This window comes from Ustilago hordei (assembly GCF_900519145.1).
Source record: "Ustilago hordei strain Uho2 genome assembly, contig: UHO2_contig_05, whole genome shotgun sequence".
Lineage (NCBI taxonomy): Eukaryota > Fungi > Basidiomycota > Ustilaginomycetes > Ustilaginales > Ustilaginaceae > Ustilago > Ustilago hordei.
The window spans coordinates 1,624,464-1,640,966 of NW_024545279.1; the positions used below are offsets into that span (position 1 = coordinate 1,624,464).

Genomic DNA, 16,503 nt, shown 5'->3' on the forward strand with positions numbered 1-16,503 from the left:
GTAAGGACGCCGGCTTACATCCGAACTCCTCTTCAGCATCAAGACTCTCGGCTCTGGCAGGTGGGTGCTTGTATCGATTTGGTTGCTGCACTCCACACTCCGGAGTTTCGACTGGCAGTACCGAAAAGAAATCGAGGGTTGATGTATGTAAAGACAAAAGGTGAAAGGGGAAGAAGAACTCGAGAGCTGACAATCCGTTCCAATTTGGATTTGCTTGCTTGCTTGTTTGCCTGCCTGCCTGCGTATGCCTACAGTGCTTGACCTCTGCCGAGCCGTGATCGCAGCTGATCCTTCCAAGCTTTGCCGAAAACACGCTCGCAGATTCGCGGTTGTTAGGATTGTCATCGTTCCTTGGACAGTAGCTGCTTCATCGCTCGCTGTCAACCGAAGATAAGCAAAGCAAACTTGGTGTTGGGTGTTGGGTTGTGCTCGCTTCGAGTTTGACAGGCAACAAAGAGACCAGCGCCAACGTCACCACCGGCATCAACGTCAAACAACGTCAACAGCGACGGCAAAGACGAAGAAAGACATTTGGTTGTCAACTTTCGAACGTCATATCGAGGACAAGCTCCTGGAAAGCTCTATCTCTCTCGCTCTCTCTTTCTCTACTTGAGGAACAAGGTTTGCTCTTCTTCAAAGTTGCTCGCAGTCGAGCTGCCTTGGAATGCTCCGTCTCGACCTCTTTGCAAGAGCCGCCTAGCCTCTATCCAGAGTCTGGTCCCGCATCTTGGATGCTGCTACTGTGGTCATCGTTGAACTTGCCGCGGTTTCTGCTTGATCGCGTCTTTACTATCGGCACCGAGGAAAGAGATTGATAGCAAGAAGGAGTCGACGACGCGGAACAAGATACCTACTTGCTTACCGCCACCTTGGATCTAGAGGAGTGAGCAGCCGCAGAGGCAGTTGCCTCATCCTGCTTTTTCTGCTTTTTTCTCTATTTGGAGCTGAGCCAAGTAGCTGGAGAAGTAGCCAGACGTCGCGATTAATTTCCGCAGGAGTCAGAGTTTTTCAAGGCACAGCACCGCGTCCTTGCAATCTTGCAACCTTGCGACACTGCGACACTGCGACACTGCGACACTGCGACGCTTGTTCCTTTTCTTTTCTTTTCTTTTCTTTTCTTTTCTTTTCCCAACGGACAGAGTTAGGCTTTGGAGCCCAAGAGACTTTCAGTCAGCGAGTCGGAAGAGCCGAGCAAGGAAAACTCACCAAAGCTCTAGCTTTCCACCGCCCAACTTGGCAGGCATACATTCACAGTGACTGACTAGGCGCTTCCTTTCGCATTCACACGCCTCGACTGCCTGCTGGAAAGAAGCATCTTGACCAGACGGATCCTTCCGACGAGTATTCAGCCATCCCAGCCAAGGAGAGCAAGCAAGATCGACGTTCCCACGACGTTCCCACGCCCTCGTCCTTCTCATTGCAGGGACAAGGCATCGGGCTGTTGCAAGCTTTCGAAGAGCTTTGGGCATTCAAGCCAACGCAGATCTTTTGAGATCTCGGCGAATCGAGGCTTGGTTTTTGAGGTACACTGGCTTCTTTCTTTTAGCATCCTCTCCGCCTTGCACTGCTGCACGTCAAGGGAAAATAAAAAGACAAATCTTAATCTTGCTGTTTCTCTCTGCAATCCAAGCGAAAGCAAGCAAACAGAGCCGCTTTTCTGCTCAATCCTTTTCCTCCATCGGAACGTCCGACTTGTCTTGGATCAGCGCAAAGGACTAAACAGTCAGTCCACTTTTCTTTCCGCAGCAGCAAAGGCTTCATCCATACCAAGCCGGAAAGAAAAAAAAAAAAAGAAAAAAAAAAAGAAAAAAGAAAAAAAAGAAAAGGCTTTGGCCCCTACATCCTCGGAACCAGCCTGTCCGATCTCTTGCCTTGCCCTCTTCTCACGCACATCACCGACGGTCCTCGTTTGGGTGCCGCCCTTGTGCCTCTCTGGATTGTTGCTTGTCGTCAATCACTGGCTTTGGCGTGAGAAAGCAGGTGTCGGCACTTGCGTCGTCTTTGCTTGCTCAGCTTTCAAACCAAAAGAAAGGGCATACAATCGGAGCCTTGCAAGGAGAAAGTGCAGCGGCCTGCCTCACTTGAAGCGGAGAAGGAGGTGCGAGATTAGCCATTTGACAGGTGGCCGTCTCAAGTTAGCAATCAAACTTGGACAAGGCCAAAGACGAAAGAAGCAACGCAGCGCCCCTATCGCAAGCTCTCAGCACAGCAACATACTCGGACAGAAGCCTGAGTCTCTCCTGAAGTGCAGTAGGCAGTAGGATCGCAAAGCCAGAAGCACTTGGACCGCTCGTTTGCCTATTCCTGCCAAAAGGGATTGCATCTTTCAATTTGTGCCAACCGGCTTCATATCCTTGCACTGCACTCCTTCTGTTCTTGCTCAAACAGACACGAGACAGGCTCGATTCGATTCGGTTCATCGTGCAACAAGCAAGAGTGCTCTTCTTCACATCCAGTCGAACCCTCTTGACTTGAGTTCTGCTCTCTCTTCTTTCTCTGTCGGAAGGAATCCGAAAAGTGTCTCATCCGTTCCAGATTAGCGATCTGGCACGACACGCTGGAACAGCTCAAGTGCCACTTTACCGTCACTGTGACTGTGTGACTGGCTGTCTGGTTGACTAGGTGACTAGGTGACTAGGTGACTAGGTGACTGCTTGACTGGGCGACTGTCGGCTTGCTTCCGATAACATCGCTCTCACTGTTCCCACAGGCACACGCACAGAAGCTGTTCGAGCGGCTCTTCCGATCTCTTTTCTCTTTCTGTGCTTGTACAGTGCTCAGTCATGGGAACAGCAGAGGCGACCGTCAGAGCAGCGTCTCTGAAGCTCGCTGCTGCAAGTGAGCAAGTGCCTTTGTCCAGGATGGGGTCGAGCAACAGTCTTGCTTCTTGGTATAAGGAAGAGACATTCCCTGTGCAACGCTCCTCGCCGCCATCCCTCGCTGATCCTCATCCTCAATCGCCTCCTCCCTCATCCACATCGGCATCGGAGCTGCCTACCATTACTACCAACTCTTCCACAGCCTACACTGCTCCTACCTTCGCTACTACCACCTTCACTACTACCACCACCGCCACCATCGCCACCACTAGCACTAGCACCGACGGAGACCCCCCCTCTAGACGTCCCCCTCCTTTCTCCCACCGACCCTTTCCACTCGTTACCCCAACACACAAACGATCTTGCTTGATCACACCTTCTCCCTCGTCCTCCCGTTCCACCGTGTTCACCCTCCCTACTGTCATTCCTACCACGACGGCAGGACTGGAACAATACGATTGGCGCCCTATCCTCCTCACACCGCCACCGACGGCCAAACGAGGCGACTCGAGCACTTTATCCTACACACCCGTGCAGCAAGGTAGAGACACCCCGACGCTCTCCAAGCCTAAGACCCCTCCGAAGTGCACCTTTGACTACCCTCCGAACTGCAGCGACGCTTGGCCACTGTCTCCAACCCTCTCCACAAAGAGAGCGAGGAAGCATTCTCATCGCAATCCAAGCCACGCGTCGCTTCGTGTCGCCGTCAAAAGGACCGGCGACAAACTATCATCTGGAACGATGGCTTCCTCGTCCTCCTCACAGGTACCCTTGCACTCAAGCGTCCCTTCAAAGGACAGTCAGATCGATAGCCATCACCTGGATTCCATGGAGCCTACTCCATCAAGCGTAGACACGCACAGGATGCTTCCTCCCTTCAAGCCACGTGCTTTGACGTTGGACGGGATCGATCGACCCAACTTGCCGCCCATGCTCGGCTATCATCCGACTCCCAACCTAATCCGACACAGACACGGACATGGACATGAACATGGAAGCGGACACAGGCACTCTCGCAGTATGCTTGGTCCCATCCGAGCTTCACCTTCTCGTTCCTTTTCTTCATTCCGAAACGGGCCCGAGTACAGGAGCAACCCCTACTTTGTTTCCACACCGGGACGGAGGTACATCGACCACACTCGTTCGACACCCTCTCTTTCTCCCAAACCAACACGTGAAGCGAGCTACTTTGACAATTGGACTGCCGTAAAGTAAGTACTGAGCCCAATTGTAGATGAACCACGATGAAAGCCAACGCTAACCCTGGGATTTTTTCTTCTTCTTCTTCTTCTCCTAGCAGCAGTAGTAGCAGCACACCCTGGACTCCGACCAGCTCGGTCCGCTCCACTTCCAGCGGCGTGTACCAGCACCATCATGATGTCTTTGCTTCAAGCCACACACCAAGTCGCTCCTCGCTCGCTACGCCACCCTTGCACCTAGATCACAGCTCACCCAATGGATCACTCACCAGGAAAAGCGATTCGATCGAGCTTCCAGCTCTGCCAGGTGTTCCTGAGGCGGCCCTCCCAAACAATCTATCCTTTCATCATCACCACCACCAGCAGCATCCGGCATGTGTCCACAACAATGCTCTCGGACTCTACATGGACTCGGCTCCCTTTCCACCCGAGCTGCTCCGCCTCGACCTTGGTCACAGAGCCCACCAGTCCCAAGGTGGAAGAGGAGGAAGCTGGATACCACGCAGCGAGGCAGACGGCTACTTTGGTCCGAGTGCACTCACTCGGCATTCGCCCATCGGGAGCCGACCTTCCTACGCTCTCACCCATTCGCCAGCACCCATGTCTGACTTTTCTCCACAGATGCCTTGGCCCATTTCAGGTGAGGATGCTCTACCCAAGCTGTCCCTCGGCCATCGCCATGGTCTAGACTCCAACATGTCGCTTCCAGCCCTGCTCCGACCTATTCCGATCGTCCCGAGCCAGTCGCTCCCATTCCAGCGAATGGCTGAGCGGGCGGACGGCGACCGCTTGTACAAGATGCCAGTTCTTCGATCCATGTCTCCATTTGCCGACATGAGCAGTGACAGCGATGATGAGGAAGAAGAAGAAGAAGAAGAAGAAAAAGACAAAGACGAGCAGGACCAATCAAAGACAGCATCCAGTAGCCTCACGACGCTATCGGACAGTCATGGTTCTGCTGCTTCAGGATCGAAAGCAGAACAGAAGCGGGTTGTTCTACCGGAAGAAGGTTGCACTGGCGAGATCTTCCGCAAGATCAAGACACAGCTTCCGATCACGCTCAAGCAAGGCAGCGGCTCTGACGCAAAGGAAGAGCAGTAAGTACAATCAGCGGGATAGATGCAAAGACGAAAGCTGAAGCGCGGTCACTGACACAATGCCTCGATGTCTTCCGGCTACCATCGACAGTCTGTTCTGCAAGCTTGACTCGACTACTCATCAGTGTTTCAGCGTAGTGTAAGTGTGTTTCCAGACTCATTAGTAAGATTACACAGTGTTATGGAGCTGACCGCAATCCTCACGTCGCCTCCTCTCTCACGACTCGGCAGAGACGGAAAGTGGGCATGCTATCGTCGCAACTGTAAGTATCATCTGCTCACTGTGTTCTCTGTCGGAGCATTCATCCTTTGACAAGGGTGACTTACAAGATCGCCCTTTCCCATCTCTGCCATAGACCTCAAGATCGACGTCGTCTTTCATTTCGAAGATGCCTCAGGCCAACGCCGCGACAACGTCGCCGGCGATCTCATCCTCCAGACGCATCCAACCTCGCGTCACCCTATACCCTTTGTCATCGACCACTTTGCCGTCCACATTTCAGCACACATCCTCGACCTCGCCTCAAAGAAGCTTCAGCGCGGTCGACAAGGCACCATCCCTCTGATCCAATTTGGCCCCGCTCGCGAACGCGGTCCTCGCGAGCCTGTCCAGCCAGCCAGCCTCCATCCCGGCGGCAATATCACCAAAGACGCCACCGCCAACGAACACACTTCGACTCGAGCAGGCAACATTGCAGCATTCCGCAGAGTTCAGATTCGATCGGCGACAATGAACAATGGTCAGCGAGGAGCGGCTGGACAGCAGTTTTACACTCTCAAGATGACTCTGTTGGCCTACCCGAGAGACAGTACGGATGGCGTTGAGGTGGCAAGCATTGTATCGGAGCCAATCACTGTCAGGGGCAGGTCGAAGGTTCACTATGCTCCACCGAATGGTGGTGGAGCTGACGATGGGCAGGCAGCTGCTACTGAGGGGAAAGGCAAGAAGGCAGCGGGTTCCAGGAGCCGAGCCAGATCAGTGTCGACGGCGCAAAGCATTCGCAGCGAGACTTGCTCGGCTCGTTCCAACTCAACATTGACGAGTCGCAGGCAACACACGAGCTCTGCCAGCAAGAGAAGATCGGAATACGAGCAGCATCGTCGAAGCACGCGACTCTTGCTTGCGGCCAACAACTCAGGCTCGAACAATAGGGAAGATGCCGGTGACGAAAGCCAAGTCGAGGTTGCCTCTACCACCCGAAACAACGTCATGCATATCCAAAACGTTCTCTAAAGCACACCTCCACCACATGCCTTTTCTAAAGAATATCCTTGCCTTTGACTCGTCACCCACCATCACTCTTGAAAGATGCACGAAACACGCTGTGCTGTTCCTCAAGTCTCAGCGACGAGAGCATAGCCTCGGATCGAGTCTCTCTTTCTCTTGGTATCTTTGATCGACGATGTAGAAGGTGCCCTTGAATGTTGGATGCACGACGGCAATTGTATTACCTCGTTGCCTTTTTTTTTTTTTTTTTTTTTTTTTTTTTTTTTTTTTTTTTTTTTTTCTTTTTCTTTTTCTTCCTCGGACCGAGCTGTGTGCTGTATGTGCGCTCCTCGATGCTTCCTTGCAGCGAAAAAAGGGTGGTCTCAGATTTCGACGAGGTGGTGAATGGAACGCGGCAGAGGCTCACAGGCTGCATAGGCTGTACAGTCGGGGCAGCAACGGCTGCATTCTATATCTTTGCGAAATCGATGTGATTCGACGAGATCGTATAATGGAGAAGCTACACGGGAAAAATACGAATTGAATGACCGCCAGAGAAGGACTCGACTCAACTCGGCTTGACCGAAGCTGACATAATCCCCCCTTGTCGGCTCCTCGGCTTGGTCAAGAACGGTTTGCTTCCCTCCAACTCCGGCGCTTCCCTCCAACTCGGGCAACTTACAGCAGACAAAACGATCCTAAACTAGCCTAGCAAGACGAGGGATTTACTCGTAGATCCAGGCATCGACAGCACGCTGGTAGCTGATAGTAGGCTTCTGCTCACCGAACCAAAGGGCGATTTCCTTCTTAGCTGACTCAACCGAGTCGGAACCGTGGCAGACGTTGCGTCCGACATCGATGGCAAAGTCACCACGGATAGTACCGGGAGCCGAGTCCAAGGGGTTCGTAGCGCCGAGCAACACCCGACCGGTCCTGACCGCGTCCTTACCCTCGAAGACGATGCAGACGACGGGACCGGAAGCCATGTACTTGATGAGACCGGGGAAGAACTTCTTGTCCTTGAGATCGGCGTAATGCTTTTCCAGGTGCTCTTCGGAAGCGTGAACCATTTTGAGAGCGGCGATCTTGTAACCGCGAGCTTCGAAACGAGCGATGATCGTGCCGACGAGGTTACGTTGCACGCCGTCGGGCTTGATCATGATGTAGGCTGCGAGGGGGGGAGAGCGAGCAAGTTACGGCGGAGGAATAAGGACCAAGTCAGCATTTCGAACTGGTTTCAGGAGCAGACATGTTGTGTTGGGGGGAAGGGGAGGTTGGTTGGAGGCAGTACTTACTCTGTTCAGTGGCCATTTTGAAAGAAGTATCTGTCTGGGATGGACAAGAGCAAGGTTGAATGGGTAGGGAAGATGGTGGTGGAGTAGCAAATCGAAAGTGAAAGGTGCAGGAAAGCAAAAGGAGCAAAGCCAACATCCACTCGGTTCTTGACCAGCGCTTGCCTAGGAACTGCATTCTTGCCACAACACACACACACACACACACCTCTCAAACGAACAACACAAGACAAAGGAGAGAGAAGAATATGGCTAAAACACAGGGGCAAGGAAAAGTTGATCAGAGCATCAAAAGAGCAACTTCCAACTCGCCGCCTCTCTTCAATCCTCTTTCGCACGAAAAGAAGAAGAGCTCCTCTTCTCCCACGTGACCAAGAGAAGCTCTTTTGCTTCTCCAAGTGTGGAGGCTTGGAGGCTTGGAGGCTTCTGCCTCGATTGCACCCTTACCATCGACCTGCTCCTTGCCTCGCTCACACAATGTCACTTTCATTCTACCCACCGCCTCCAACAGCGTCAACAAGCAAATCCACCGTCTCTGCGCACATCAGCACCTCCTTCAACTCTCGCTCTATCACTCTGCCCAACTTTTCCTCCTTGAAAACCAAAGATCTCCGTTCGGCCCATCGTTCCTCGGTCCGTGGTGTTGGGTGGTCCATCGATGGTCGCAAGCTCGCCACCTGCTCCTCTGACCGTACTATCCGGATCTGGGTCCCTGAACGATCCATCGACCACCGAGCATCAACCGAACTCCGAGGTCACACAGACTCGGTCGATCAACTAATCTGGCATCCCACCAACCCGGAACTTGTCGCTACAGCTTCCGGCGATAAAAGCGTTAGAATATGGGATACCCGCCTTAACTCGACGACCGAAGCTGCGATGCTAGTTGCTACGCCGGGCGCGAACATCAACGTAACCTATCATCCGACCGGAAACTACATCGCTGTGGGGGACAAATCTGATACGGTATCAATCATAGATTGTCGACAGGGCAAGGCAATTCATACCGTGTGTTCGCGTAGAACTTGTGCTCCTCCTGCAGACGAGACTTTTGATGAAGCGACGGTAATGGGCAGTTACGACGAAATCAACGAACTTTCCTATTCCTCGGACGGGTCGTTGTTATTGCTCTCTTCGGGCTCGGGATGGATTCACATGCACCATACTTGCTCCTCGCGCAACCCTTACCGTCGAATTCACTCGCATCCAGCCCATACAAGCAACGTTTTCTGCATCCAACACGATCCACTCTCCCGCTTTGTCGCAACAGCATCAAGCGACGCAATGATATCCCTCTGGGACTCGAGAGAATGGTTCTCACACAAAATGGTGACCAGTCTCGCCTTCCCCGCGCGAGCAATAGGCTTTAGTTTCGACGGTGAACTGCTCGCAAGCGGAGGAGAAGATGCATTCATTTCGATCAATGCTACCGATCCAAGTCTCGGTGTGCGGTCAGGAGGTGGAGATCAAGTATGCAAAATCCCCTTGGGACAAGGAACAATGATCAACACTCTCAGCTGGCATCCAAGCAAATACCTCCTAGCTTTTGCAGGCGATCAGGCCAATACTAAAGATGCCGCTCTCGTCAGGGTTTGCAGTTTGTAGCAACAGCCATCTTGACAGAAAAAACACATGCCCTTGTTTTCCATTGCACTGCCAACAAGATGGTCTTTGAAGCATGCGAGTGGGTAACGCAGAGAAAGCAAGAGAGTCAGACTTTGCGCTCAGCATCCGTTGGACGACTTTGCAAAAGGCCAGGATGCAAGAAAAGCGGATCGTCTTAGACGCTCAACCCACGCAAGCCTCTCGAGATTAAACCTGCTCAACCAACATGACAACACTCATCACAACCACAAGACACCAAGCATTGGAATAGACAAGGCCAGAAAAACATGGATTGCAAAGGACAGGCTTGGGAGCTAGCCACGCTGGTGGTGGTTTAGTAAGTCAAGCTGGTAATGATAGCATCGAGAATCCTAATGGCCTCTGGTTTATAAAACAATTCTCCAACATGAGGAAAAGGAGTATCCCAACCACCTAGCCTGATTACTGGAGCTTGCAAATTCAAGAAACAAGACTTCTGTACTTCTGCTGCGATCTCAGCGCCAACTCCTGCTGTAACAGGAGCTTCATGTACTACAATACACCTTCCCGTCTTTGCAACCGATTGAATAACAGTTTGCCTATCCCAAGGAAGAATTGTTCGAAGATCAATCAGTTCCACATTTGCACTTCTCACAGCCTGAGGAACATGCTTTGCAATCTCCCTCGGCGGATTTGCAAGAAGCTCAAGTGCTTGCACACAAGCATACAAGGGTCCACCCCAACTAAGCAAAGTGATATGATCACCACCCTTAACCACCTCTGCCTCGGAAAGAGGAAGAATAAAATCATCCACAGGAACCTCTTCTACACTACTCCTATATAAAAACTTTGGTTCCAAAAACACAACAGGATTAGAATCAACAATACTCGCCCTAAGCAATCCCTTAGCCTGAACAGGACTCCTTGGAACAACCACCTTCAAACCCGGAACAGCCATAAAGAACTGTTCGACACTCTGGGAATGGTATAAAGCGCCATGACCTACGCTCTGACAAGGAGCTCTAATGGTAAGTTTTCCTACATGAAACTGACCAGCTGAACGATAATTGTATTTGGCAGCCTCGTTTACGATCTGATCGAAAGCAGGAAAGATATAATCAGCAAATTGAATCTCAGCAACTGCCGTATGACCAATATCAGCAACACCAATAGCAAACCCTACAATCCCTTGCTCCGAAAGAGGCGTATTAAAAACTCGATCGCGACCAAAACATTCGGACAAACCCATAGTGGAACGAAACACCCCGCCAAAAGCAACATCTTCTCCGAACACGAGAGCCGTAGAATCCGTCGAGAGAGTATGCGATTGTGCGTCGCGAATAGCCTATAAGCGTGCAATAGGCATGACAAAGCGGACGACGATGCATGTTTGAATTGAACGTGTAAGTGTTAAACCGAAGTAAAGTGAGGATGTCCAGAATTCGAGTTGAGTCAAATGGTTATGCGAATGGAGCAGAGTAAGCAAACGAATCGAGACAGGTAGAAGATAAAAACAAGAAAAAAGAAAAAAGAAAAAAGAAAAAAGAAAAAAGAAAAAAGAAAAAAGAAAAAAGAAAAAAGAGGCCCAAGGAGAGCAGCAAAGGGTCAGTATGCTCATGCCAAATTGAAAGCCAAACGAAAGGATCGCAAAAAGAACAAGAGGATCCAAGCAAAACGGAGGCGCGAAACACAGCACGAGATCGACAACACGGGCTAACCACAGCAAGGTAGCGATAGTGACGGCAGATACGAATCTACGGCATGTATAGTATGATGAGAAGGAAGCACACATCGAATATTCCTGTGTCATTACACGTTCTGTGCTTTCCTCTCAAGATCTCTCTTCCTACCCTCCAGCGTCAAAGCCAACTGCTGACCAGCGGCTTGACTCAGCACACCAGCCAACTGCTGAGCGCAAGTTGAAAGTAATCCAACAATCTGAACCCTCAACTGCTCCAACCCACCCAACCTCCCCACATCCCTCGCCTGGGCAACATGCAACAACCTCCCCCCCTCCAACAGCGCCGCCAGAGGCACTAATCTCGGATTAGCCACAGCCACCTCGGGGAACTTGACTCCTCCCGCCGGAGCCCTTGGAGCAACATGTCCCAAAGCGCGATCCAGGACATTAAACAAGCCACTGAGATAGGTAGGATCCAAAACATGGCAAGTCAGCAAAGCAATCGGCCCGCTCAAAGCCGGTTGCAACCTCTCCATGACGGCGCCACGGTTGCTCTCGGAACTGGCCAACTGCCTTGCTGCTGCCTTGATCACGCCCGCTCTCACGACCGTCAAGGTAGCCGGAGAGGACTGCGAGGCGGGAAGCTTGATGGCAGCAATATCGGAGCGAATTTTGGAGAATTCGGCGACAGAGAGGTTATTGTGTTGAAGCACAAGAACCAACTGACTGTCGGCTAGGAGACGGAGGTATTTTTCGTATAGAAAAGATTTCTTCGAAGGATATTTTCGAGATCCAACACGAGCAGAGCGAGCACTAGGGGGAGAAACAGGCTTGGTAGCAGGGGAGGACGAGGAGGAGGAGGAGGAGGAGGAGGAGGAGGAAACGGAAAAAGCACGAATTGGAGCAGAGGTGGAAAAGGATCGGGTACGCACCGTGTACATGTTTATCTTTTGCGTTTCTCTCTGAATGTTCTCTTCTCCGTCGATGAATTTGAGTCCGGGAGTGGCGAGGGCAGATTCGGAAGTGGTTCGTAGTAGAGGAGACTCGCTGACGACCGGTGCCTCCGACCTGCTGGCAGCTTGGACCTCGGCAGTGACAGCAGATCGGCTCGAGGTGGCAAAGCTGCGCAAGAACGAGGAGGAGGGCGACTTGGAAGCCATACGAGCCTGGATAGCAGTAGCTCGACGGCGGCTTGCAGAGTTGGTTGCCATAGGATGGGCGGCGGTATGAAAGAATCTCGCAGGAGTTTGAGGATCGTTACGGGGATCCAATCTATGCTCGATCGGCGATTGAGAAGCAGGAGGTGGAAGATAAGCTCCACCCTTCAACTCCATCTCCCTGGTCTGATCAATGCCATCCTCAAAGATGGCATCCTCCACGGCCCAAGCCTGGGTGGGATCGACGGTTCTCTCGATGGGCCTGCTCAAGGCCTCGTTGGTCAAATGCTTGATCTCGTCTTGAGGAAGCTCAATCTGGAGCGTACGGAAGTTCTCCTCGATGCGCTCCGGAGTGATACTCTTACTGATAGGAATAATACCTCTTCCCATCGTCCAAGCCAACAAGACCTGGGCAGGAGTGATGTTGTTCCTCTGCGCAACATCCAGGACGACGGGATGGTCGAGATACTTGGCTGCGTTCTGGTTCGAGCCGAATGGAGAGTAGGCCTGAAGGGTAACGCGGTGAGCATGGGCATAGTTGCGAAGCTCCTCGTTGTGAACACCAAGGTTGACCTCGACTTGGTTGACAAGGGGCTTGAGATTGGATGCTTCAAGAAGCTCGCTGATACGACGGATGTTGAAGTTGCTAACACCAATGCTGCGAACCTTGCCCTTCTTGACCATTTCTTCCATGAGACGGTATGTGGACATAAAGTCACGCGAGAGACGAGTCTGTTCGACGGGGTGACCACCGGTGCTGCGAATGGAAGGAACCATGGCACCGTTGGCGTTGAGGAAAGCAACGGGCCAGTGCATGAGGTACAAGTCGAGATAGTCCGTGTCGAGATCTTTCAAGGTATCGTCCAGGGCCTTTTCAACGTGGGCAGGATGGTGGAAAGAGTTCCAGAGCTTTGAAGTGAGCCACAACTGCGAACGAGGAACGCCGGCTTTCTTGATACCGGCAGCAACGGCATCTTCGTTTCGATAAGCCCAAGCGCAGTCAACGTGACGGTAACCAGTCTTGATGGCGTGGGCAACAGCAGGGACGGCTTGTTGCTTGGTCATCTTCCAGGTACCGAAACCCAACTTGGGGATCTCGGCACCATTGGCCAAGGTCAAGTTGGCGGACCTTCGGATAGCTGAGACGTACATGTTGGTGGTCAAAAGGGGACGACGACGCTGCTATATGGATGGTGCGCAAAGGTGATCGATGAGTGATGATGGAGAGCAGTGGCAGTGGCGGTGGCGGTGGCAGTGCTGAGCTCTACGACCAAGGTGATGAGGGGGATGGCAGGTGTGGCGTGGGAAAAAGAGAGATGTGACAATATGGTGGTGGTGGGTGGTGGTGGGTGGTGGTGTTGCAAGGATGGTCTTGAGGTGTGAGAACAGAGAACAGAGAGAAACCTAGAAGGAAAAAAGAAACAAGTACACAGGCGCGAGGCAAAGGATGAGTAGGTCCAAGCGGACAAGCCGATGAAGAGTGGGGCAGAGGAGGCAGAGGAGAGGAGGCAGAGGAGGGAGGAAGAGGAGGAGAAGAGCCAAGGTCGATGACAAGTCCAAGAATCACAGAGAGTGCTGGTGGGAAAGCAAAAATAAAAGCTGCGGTGATGTCCTAGAGAGCAGGCTTTCCCTGAGCCAGTCTCAAACTGTACTGACTGCGAACCAAAAAAAAAAAAACAAAAAAAAAAAAAGAAAAAAAAAAAAAAAGAAAAAAAAAAGGTTTAAAATAAAAATAAATCGTCTCTGTTTCTGAATTGCCGCCTTTCTCCAACTGTGATCTTGTTTAATTGGCACTCACCGGATGCCTGCTTTGACTCATGGTTCGGTGAATCCGAAGTAATTTAGCTCTCCTTCAATCAGAAGCCTATACTGGGGCAACAGCTGAATTGTTAGTGTGCCAGTGTGGGCAGAGAGTGATAGTGGGGATCCCCGCTTCTTTTACACGAGCTCTGCTTGACTGCCGAGTCGCGCTTACAGCACAACAGCAAGGCGATTGTCGTCGGCACCTTTGCACACACGTCCATCCTTGCTCTGATCCTCGGCAAGCTGTTCACTGCTACAGTGCATGGTCTCTTTCTCTTTCTCTCTCTCTCTCTCTCTCACGCGAAAGTGTCCTCTTAATATGTCGGTCAATTGCACGGAACACACCAATACAGAACCGCATGAAGGGAGCCCTTTTTCCCCGTTGCCTTCTCGCGATGCCAGCAGAGGTCAGCTCGGCTTGTCCGTCTCTGCGCAGCTCGGCGGTTTCTCTTGATTTGATCGCTCTTGGTCAGGTGAGCATTCGAGAGCCTGTCACCCTTCCAGAGACTGGCGGCAGCGATAAAGGTCGAGCAAGGCGTAAGAACTGCAATCATATCAGCCAGCCAAAGCAAAAGCGATGCGAGAGTTTGCCCCGTGGTAGCAAGCCGTCAAAAGCGACACATGCGAAAGTACCAAAAGTAACCATCTCCCGATATCGAGATCATTCCCCGATTCAACCCACCCAAAACATTCAGCTCAGTTCGCTCCCTTCTTCTTCGGAAGCGCCGAAAAGGGGCAAGAGACCAGCAAAGATATTTGACAGCTTTGACGGCGCCAAGGAAAGCGTTCCCACACTCGCTCGGCATAGAAGCCGAGATGAAAAGAGAAAAAAACAAAAAAACAAAAAAACAAAAAAACAATAATAAAAATTACAAAATCATTTCAACTGCGAGCCATAACCTCCTGTCCAGCCCCTTTTTAAACAACCCCCCCCCCCCTTTTCCCCTTTCCCTTTTCGACCCCCCCCCCCCCCCGGTCAGTTTCACTTGGTAGCAGCAATCCTAGCCCTCAATCTAGCCTCTAATTTCTCCATCATCTGTGCCAACCCTTGGTGCTCTCCAGCTACACCACCACCAACACCGCCGGAAGCCGTCATTGGTTTTCTCTCGGGCAAATCAAGATGTTCGTAGTAGATGGCCTTACGCGTATGACCCATCCTCCAAAGTTTCAACGTTTTCGCCATTTCCTTCATCTCTGCTGTGACGGGAGAGTGCGGGGAAAGAGAGGCGAGTGTGCGCAGTCGAGCTTCGCGAACGGAACGGATCCAATTGACTTGGCCGCGAGGGAGGTAGTCGTTGGAATAGGCTACCTCGCTGAATCGCATCTCTTTTGTTGCTTTGCTGCTGACACAGGTGACAGTGGCCAGTTTGCTGGCAGCCCTGGTCGAGGCTGAGGGCCACATCCAGTTATATAGTCTGCTCAACATGCCAGTGGCTTCAGCACAGACAGCACGAGTATCCCAACGCTTGACTGGCACTCGAACCGTAGCGAATGGACAACCGGCTCGCGTCTCGAGCGGAATCTCAAGCAATGCATCCAGAGTACGTATAAGCAGAGAGTGGTCACCAGAAACACCATCGAAACCATCAACCCCCCAACCGTGGAAACCCTGAGCATGCGACATCCAAACCGCCTTTTGCATCTTTTCCTCGGTCAAAGTGTCGAAGAAATGCTTGAAAGCGGCTTGAAGAGCAACATGTCCTTGCTTGAGCGCATGTGCTGCTTGCTCTTCTTGTCCTTGCGCCAGATAGGTCTGGCATTGGGCCATGGAGCGGTAGAGTGGCAGCGAGATCCTTTCCATTTCGTAAAAGACGAAAGCGTTGTATCGCTCTGCGTCAATGACGGATTGGTGGGGCATGTGTTTCATGTTCGAGTAAGCCATCTCAAGCTTGCTGCCGCTTTTTGGAATGACGTTGACAAGGGTCATGGAGAAGAGACAGCCTCCGCTAGACTGGATACCGTAGAACTCGTTGAGCCAACGAAAGGGTGCGGCGATGGTTTTGGGCAAGTCGATCTTGTTTTCATCCTGTGCCATGGCTACAACTGGAAGTGTACCCCATCGATAGAGGTGGCTAAGGTAAGCCATGCAAGCAAGCAGGCCGAGACGCGCGTTGGCATCAAGTTGAGCAAGTGTCGAGATGACTTGTTCCACCTTGACAGAAGCCAAGGCGTCGCAAAGCCATTGGCGGTTGTCATCGATCCTTGCTCTCAGTTCTGTGTCGGTGTAGTTGGGTCGCAGCTCGCAAGTGACAAAGCGTGGTGGTGCTTGCTTTGCAACTTGGTCGTAGATGTGAAGAGAGTGCGGCCAAGAGTGGCGATAGGTGGGCTTGGGTGGCCAGCTTCCACCTCCTTCTGTACGGATCATGTCCTCAAGAGCGCATGCGAGAGAGGTTGTCGTCTTGGAGCATGGGAGTGCAGAGGAGAGCTTGGGTGCCAGGTCGGATGTGGAGTAGAAGGGTTCATCCATCATGGATGTGGCTGAAGAGGAGAGATGGGAGCTGTTGCTTGTGAGAAAGTCGGCTGTCTCAAGTGCTTCCAAGGAGCAAGTGGACGAGTTGCGACTGCTGGATGCGAGTGTTTGCGACATTTTGCGGGATTTTAGCGACTCTTTTTTTTTTTTTTTCGAGGTAGATGGGTGGATCGAGACGATAGTCCAGATGCGAC

General features: G+C 51.9%; 6 protein-coding genes across 6 annotated transcripts; 2 read left to right on the top strand and 4 right to left on the bottom strand.

Annotated features, from left to right (window-relative positions):
• Positions 1 to 2,861: 2,861 nt before the first annotated feature.
• UHO2_03451 (uncharacterized protein) lies at positions 2,862 to 6,349 on the top strand (the record flags this gene model as incomplete). The annotated part of the gene is made up of 6 exons (XM_041558366.1): positions 2,862 to 4,030; positions 4,117 to 4,179; positions 4,267 to 5,115; positions 5,207 to 5,254; positions 5,347 to 5,378; positions 5,472 to 6,349. 6 exons carry the CDS (start codon positions 2,862 to 2,864, stop codon positions 6,347 to 6,349), a joined length of 3,039 nt encoding a protein of 1,012 aa, XP_041414300.1.
• Positions 6,350 to 7,047: 698 nt separating this feature from the next.
• Positions 7,048 to 7,633, bottom strand: UHO2_03452 (putative nucleoside-diphosphate kinase; the record flags this gene model as incomplete). Its single annotated transcript, XM_041558367.1, has 2 exons — positions 7,048 to 7,490; positions 7,618 to 7,633. The coding sequence occupies 2 exons, from the start codon at positions 7,631 to 7,633 to the stop codon at positions 7,048 to 7,050; spliced, it is 459 nt and encodes a 152-aa protein (XP_041414301.1).
• Positions 7,634 to 8,091: 458 nt separating this feature from the next.
• Positions 8,092 to 9,219, top strand: UHO2_03453 (uncharacterized protein; the record flags this gene model as incomplete). The annotated part of the gene is made up of 1 exon (XM_041558368.1): positions 8,092 to 9,219. The coding sequence occupies one exon, from the start codon at positions 8,092 to 8,094 to the stop codon at positions 9,217 to 9,219; it is 1,128 nt and encodes a 375-aa protein (XP_041414302.1).
• A 334-nt stretch (positions 9,220 to 9,553) lies between these two features.
• UHO2_03454 (putative branched-chain alpha-keto acid dehydrogenase e1-beta subunit) lies at positions 9,554 to 10,447 on the bottom strand (the record flags this gene model as incomplete). Its single annotated transcript, XM_041558369.1, has 1 exon — positions 9,554 to 10,447. The coding sequence occupies one exon, from the start codon at positions 10,445 to 10,447 to the stop codon at positions 9,554 to 9,556; it is 894 nt and encodes a 297-aa protein (XP_041414303.1).
• A 560-nt stretch (positions 10,448 to 11,007) lies between these two features.
• UHO2_03455 (uncharacterized protein) lies at positions 11,008 to 13,188 on the bottom strand (the record flags this gene model as incomplete). Its single annotated transcript, XM_041558370.1, has 1 exon — positions 11,008 to 13,188. The coding sequence occupies one exon, from the start codon at positions 13,186 to 13,188 to the stop codon at positions 11,008 to 11,010; it is 2,181 nt and encodes a 726-aa protein (XP_041414304.1).
• A 1,633-nt stretch (positions 13,189 to 14,821) lies between these two features.
• UHO2_03456 (uncharacterized protein) lies at positions 14,822 to 16,426 on the bottom strand (the record flags this gene model as incomplete). The annotated part of the gene is made up of 1 exon (XM_041558371.1): positions 14,822 to 16,426. The coding sequence occupies one exon, from the start codon at positions 16,424 to 16,426 to the stop codon at positions 14,822 to 14,824; it is 1,605 nt and encodes a 534-aa protein (XP_041414305.1).
• Between the last annotated feature and the right edge of the window lie 77 nt (positions 16,427 to 16,503).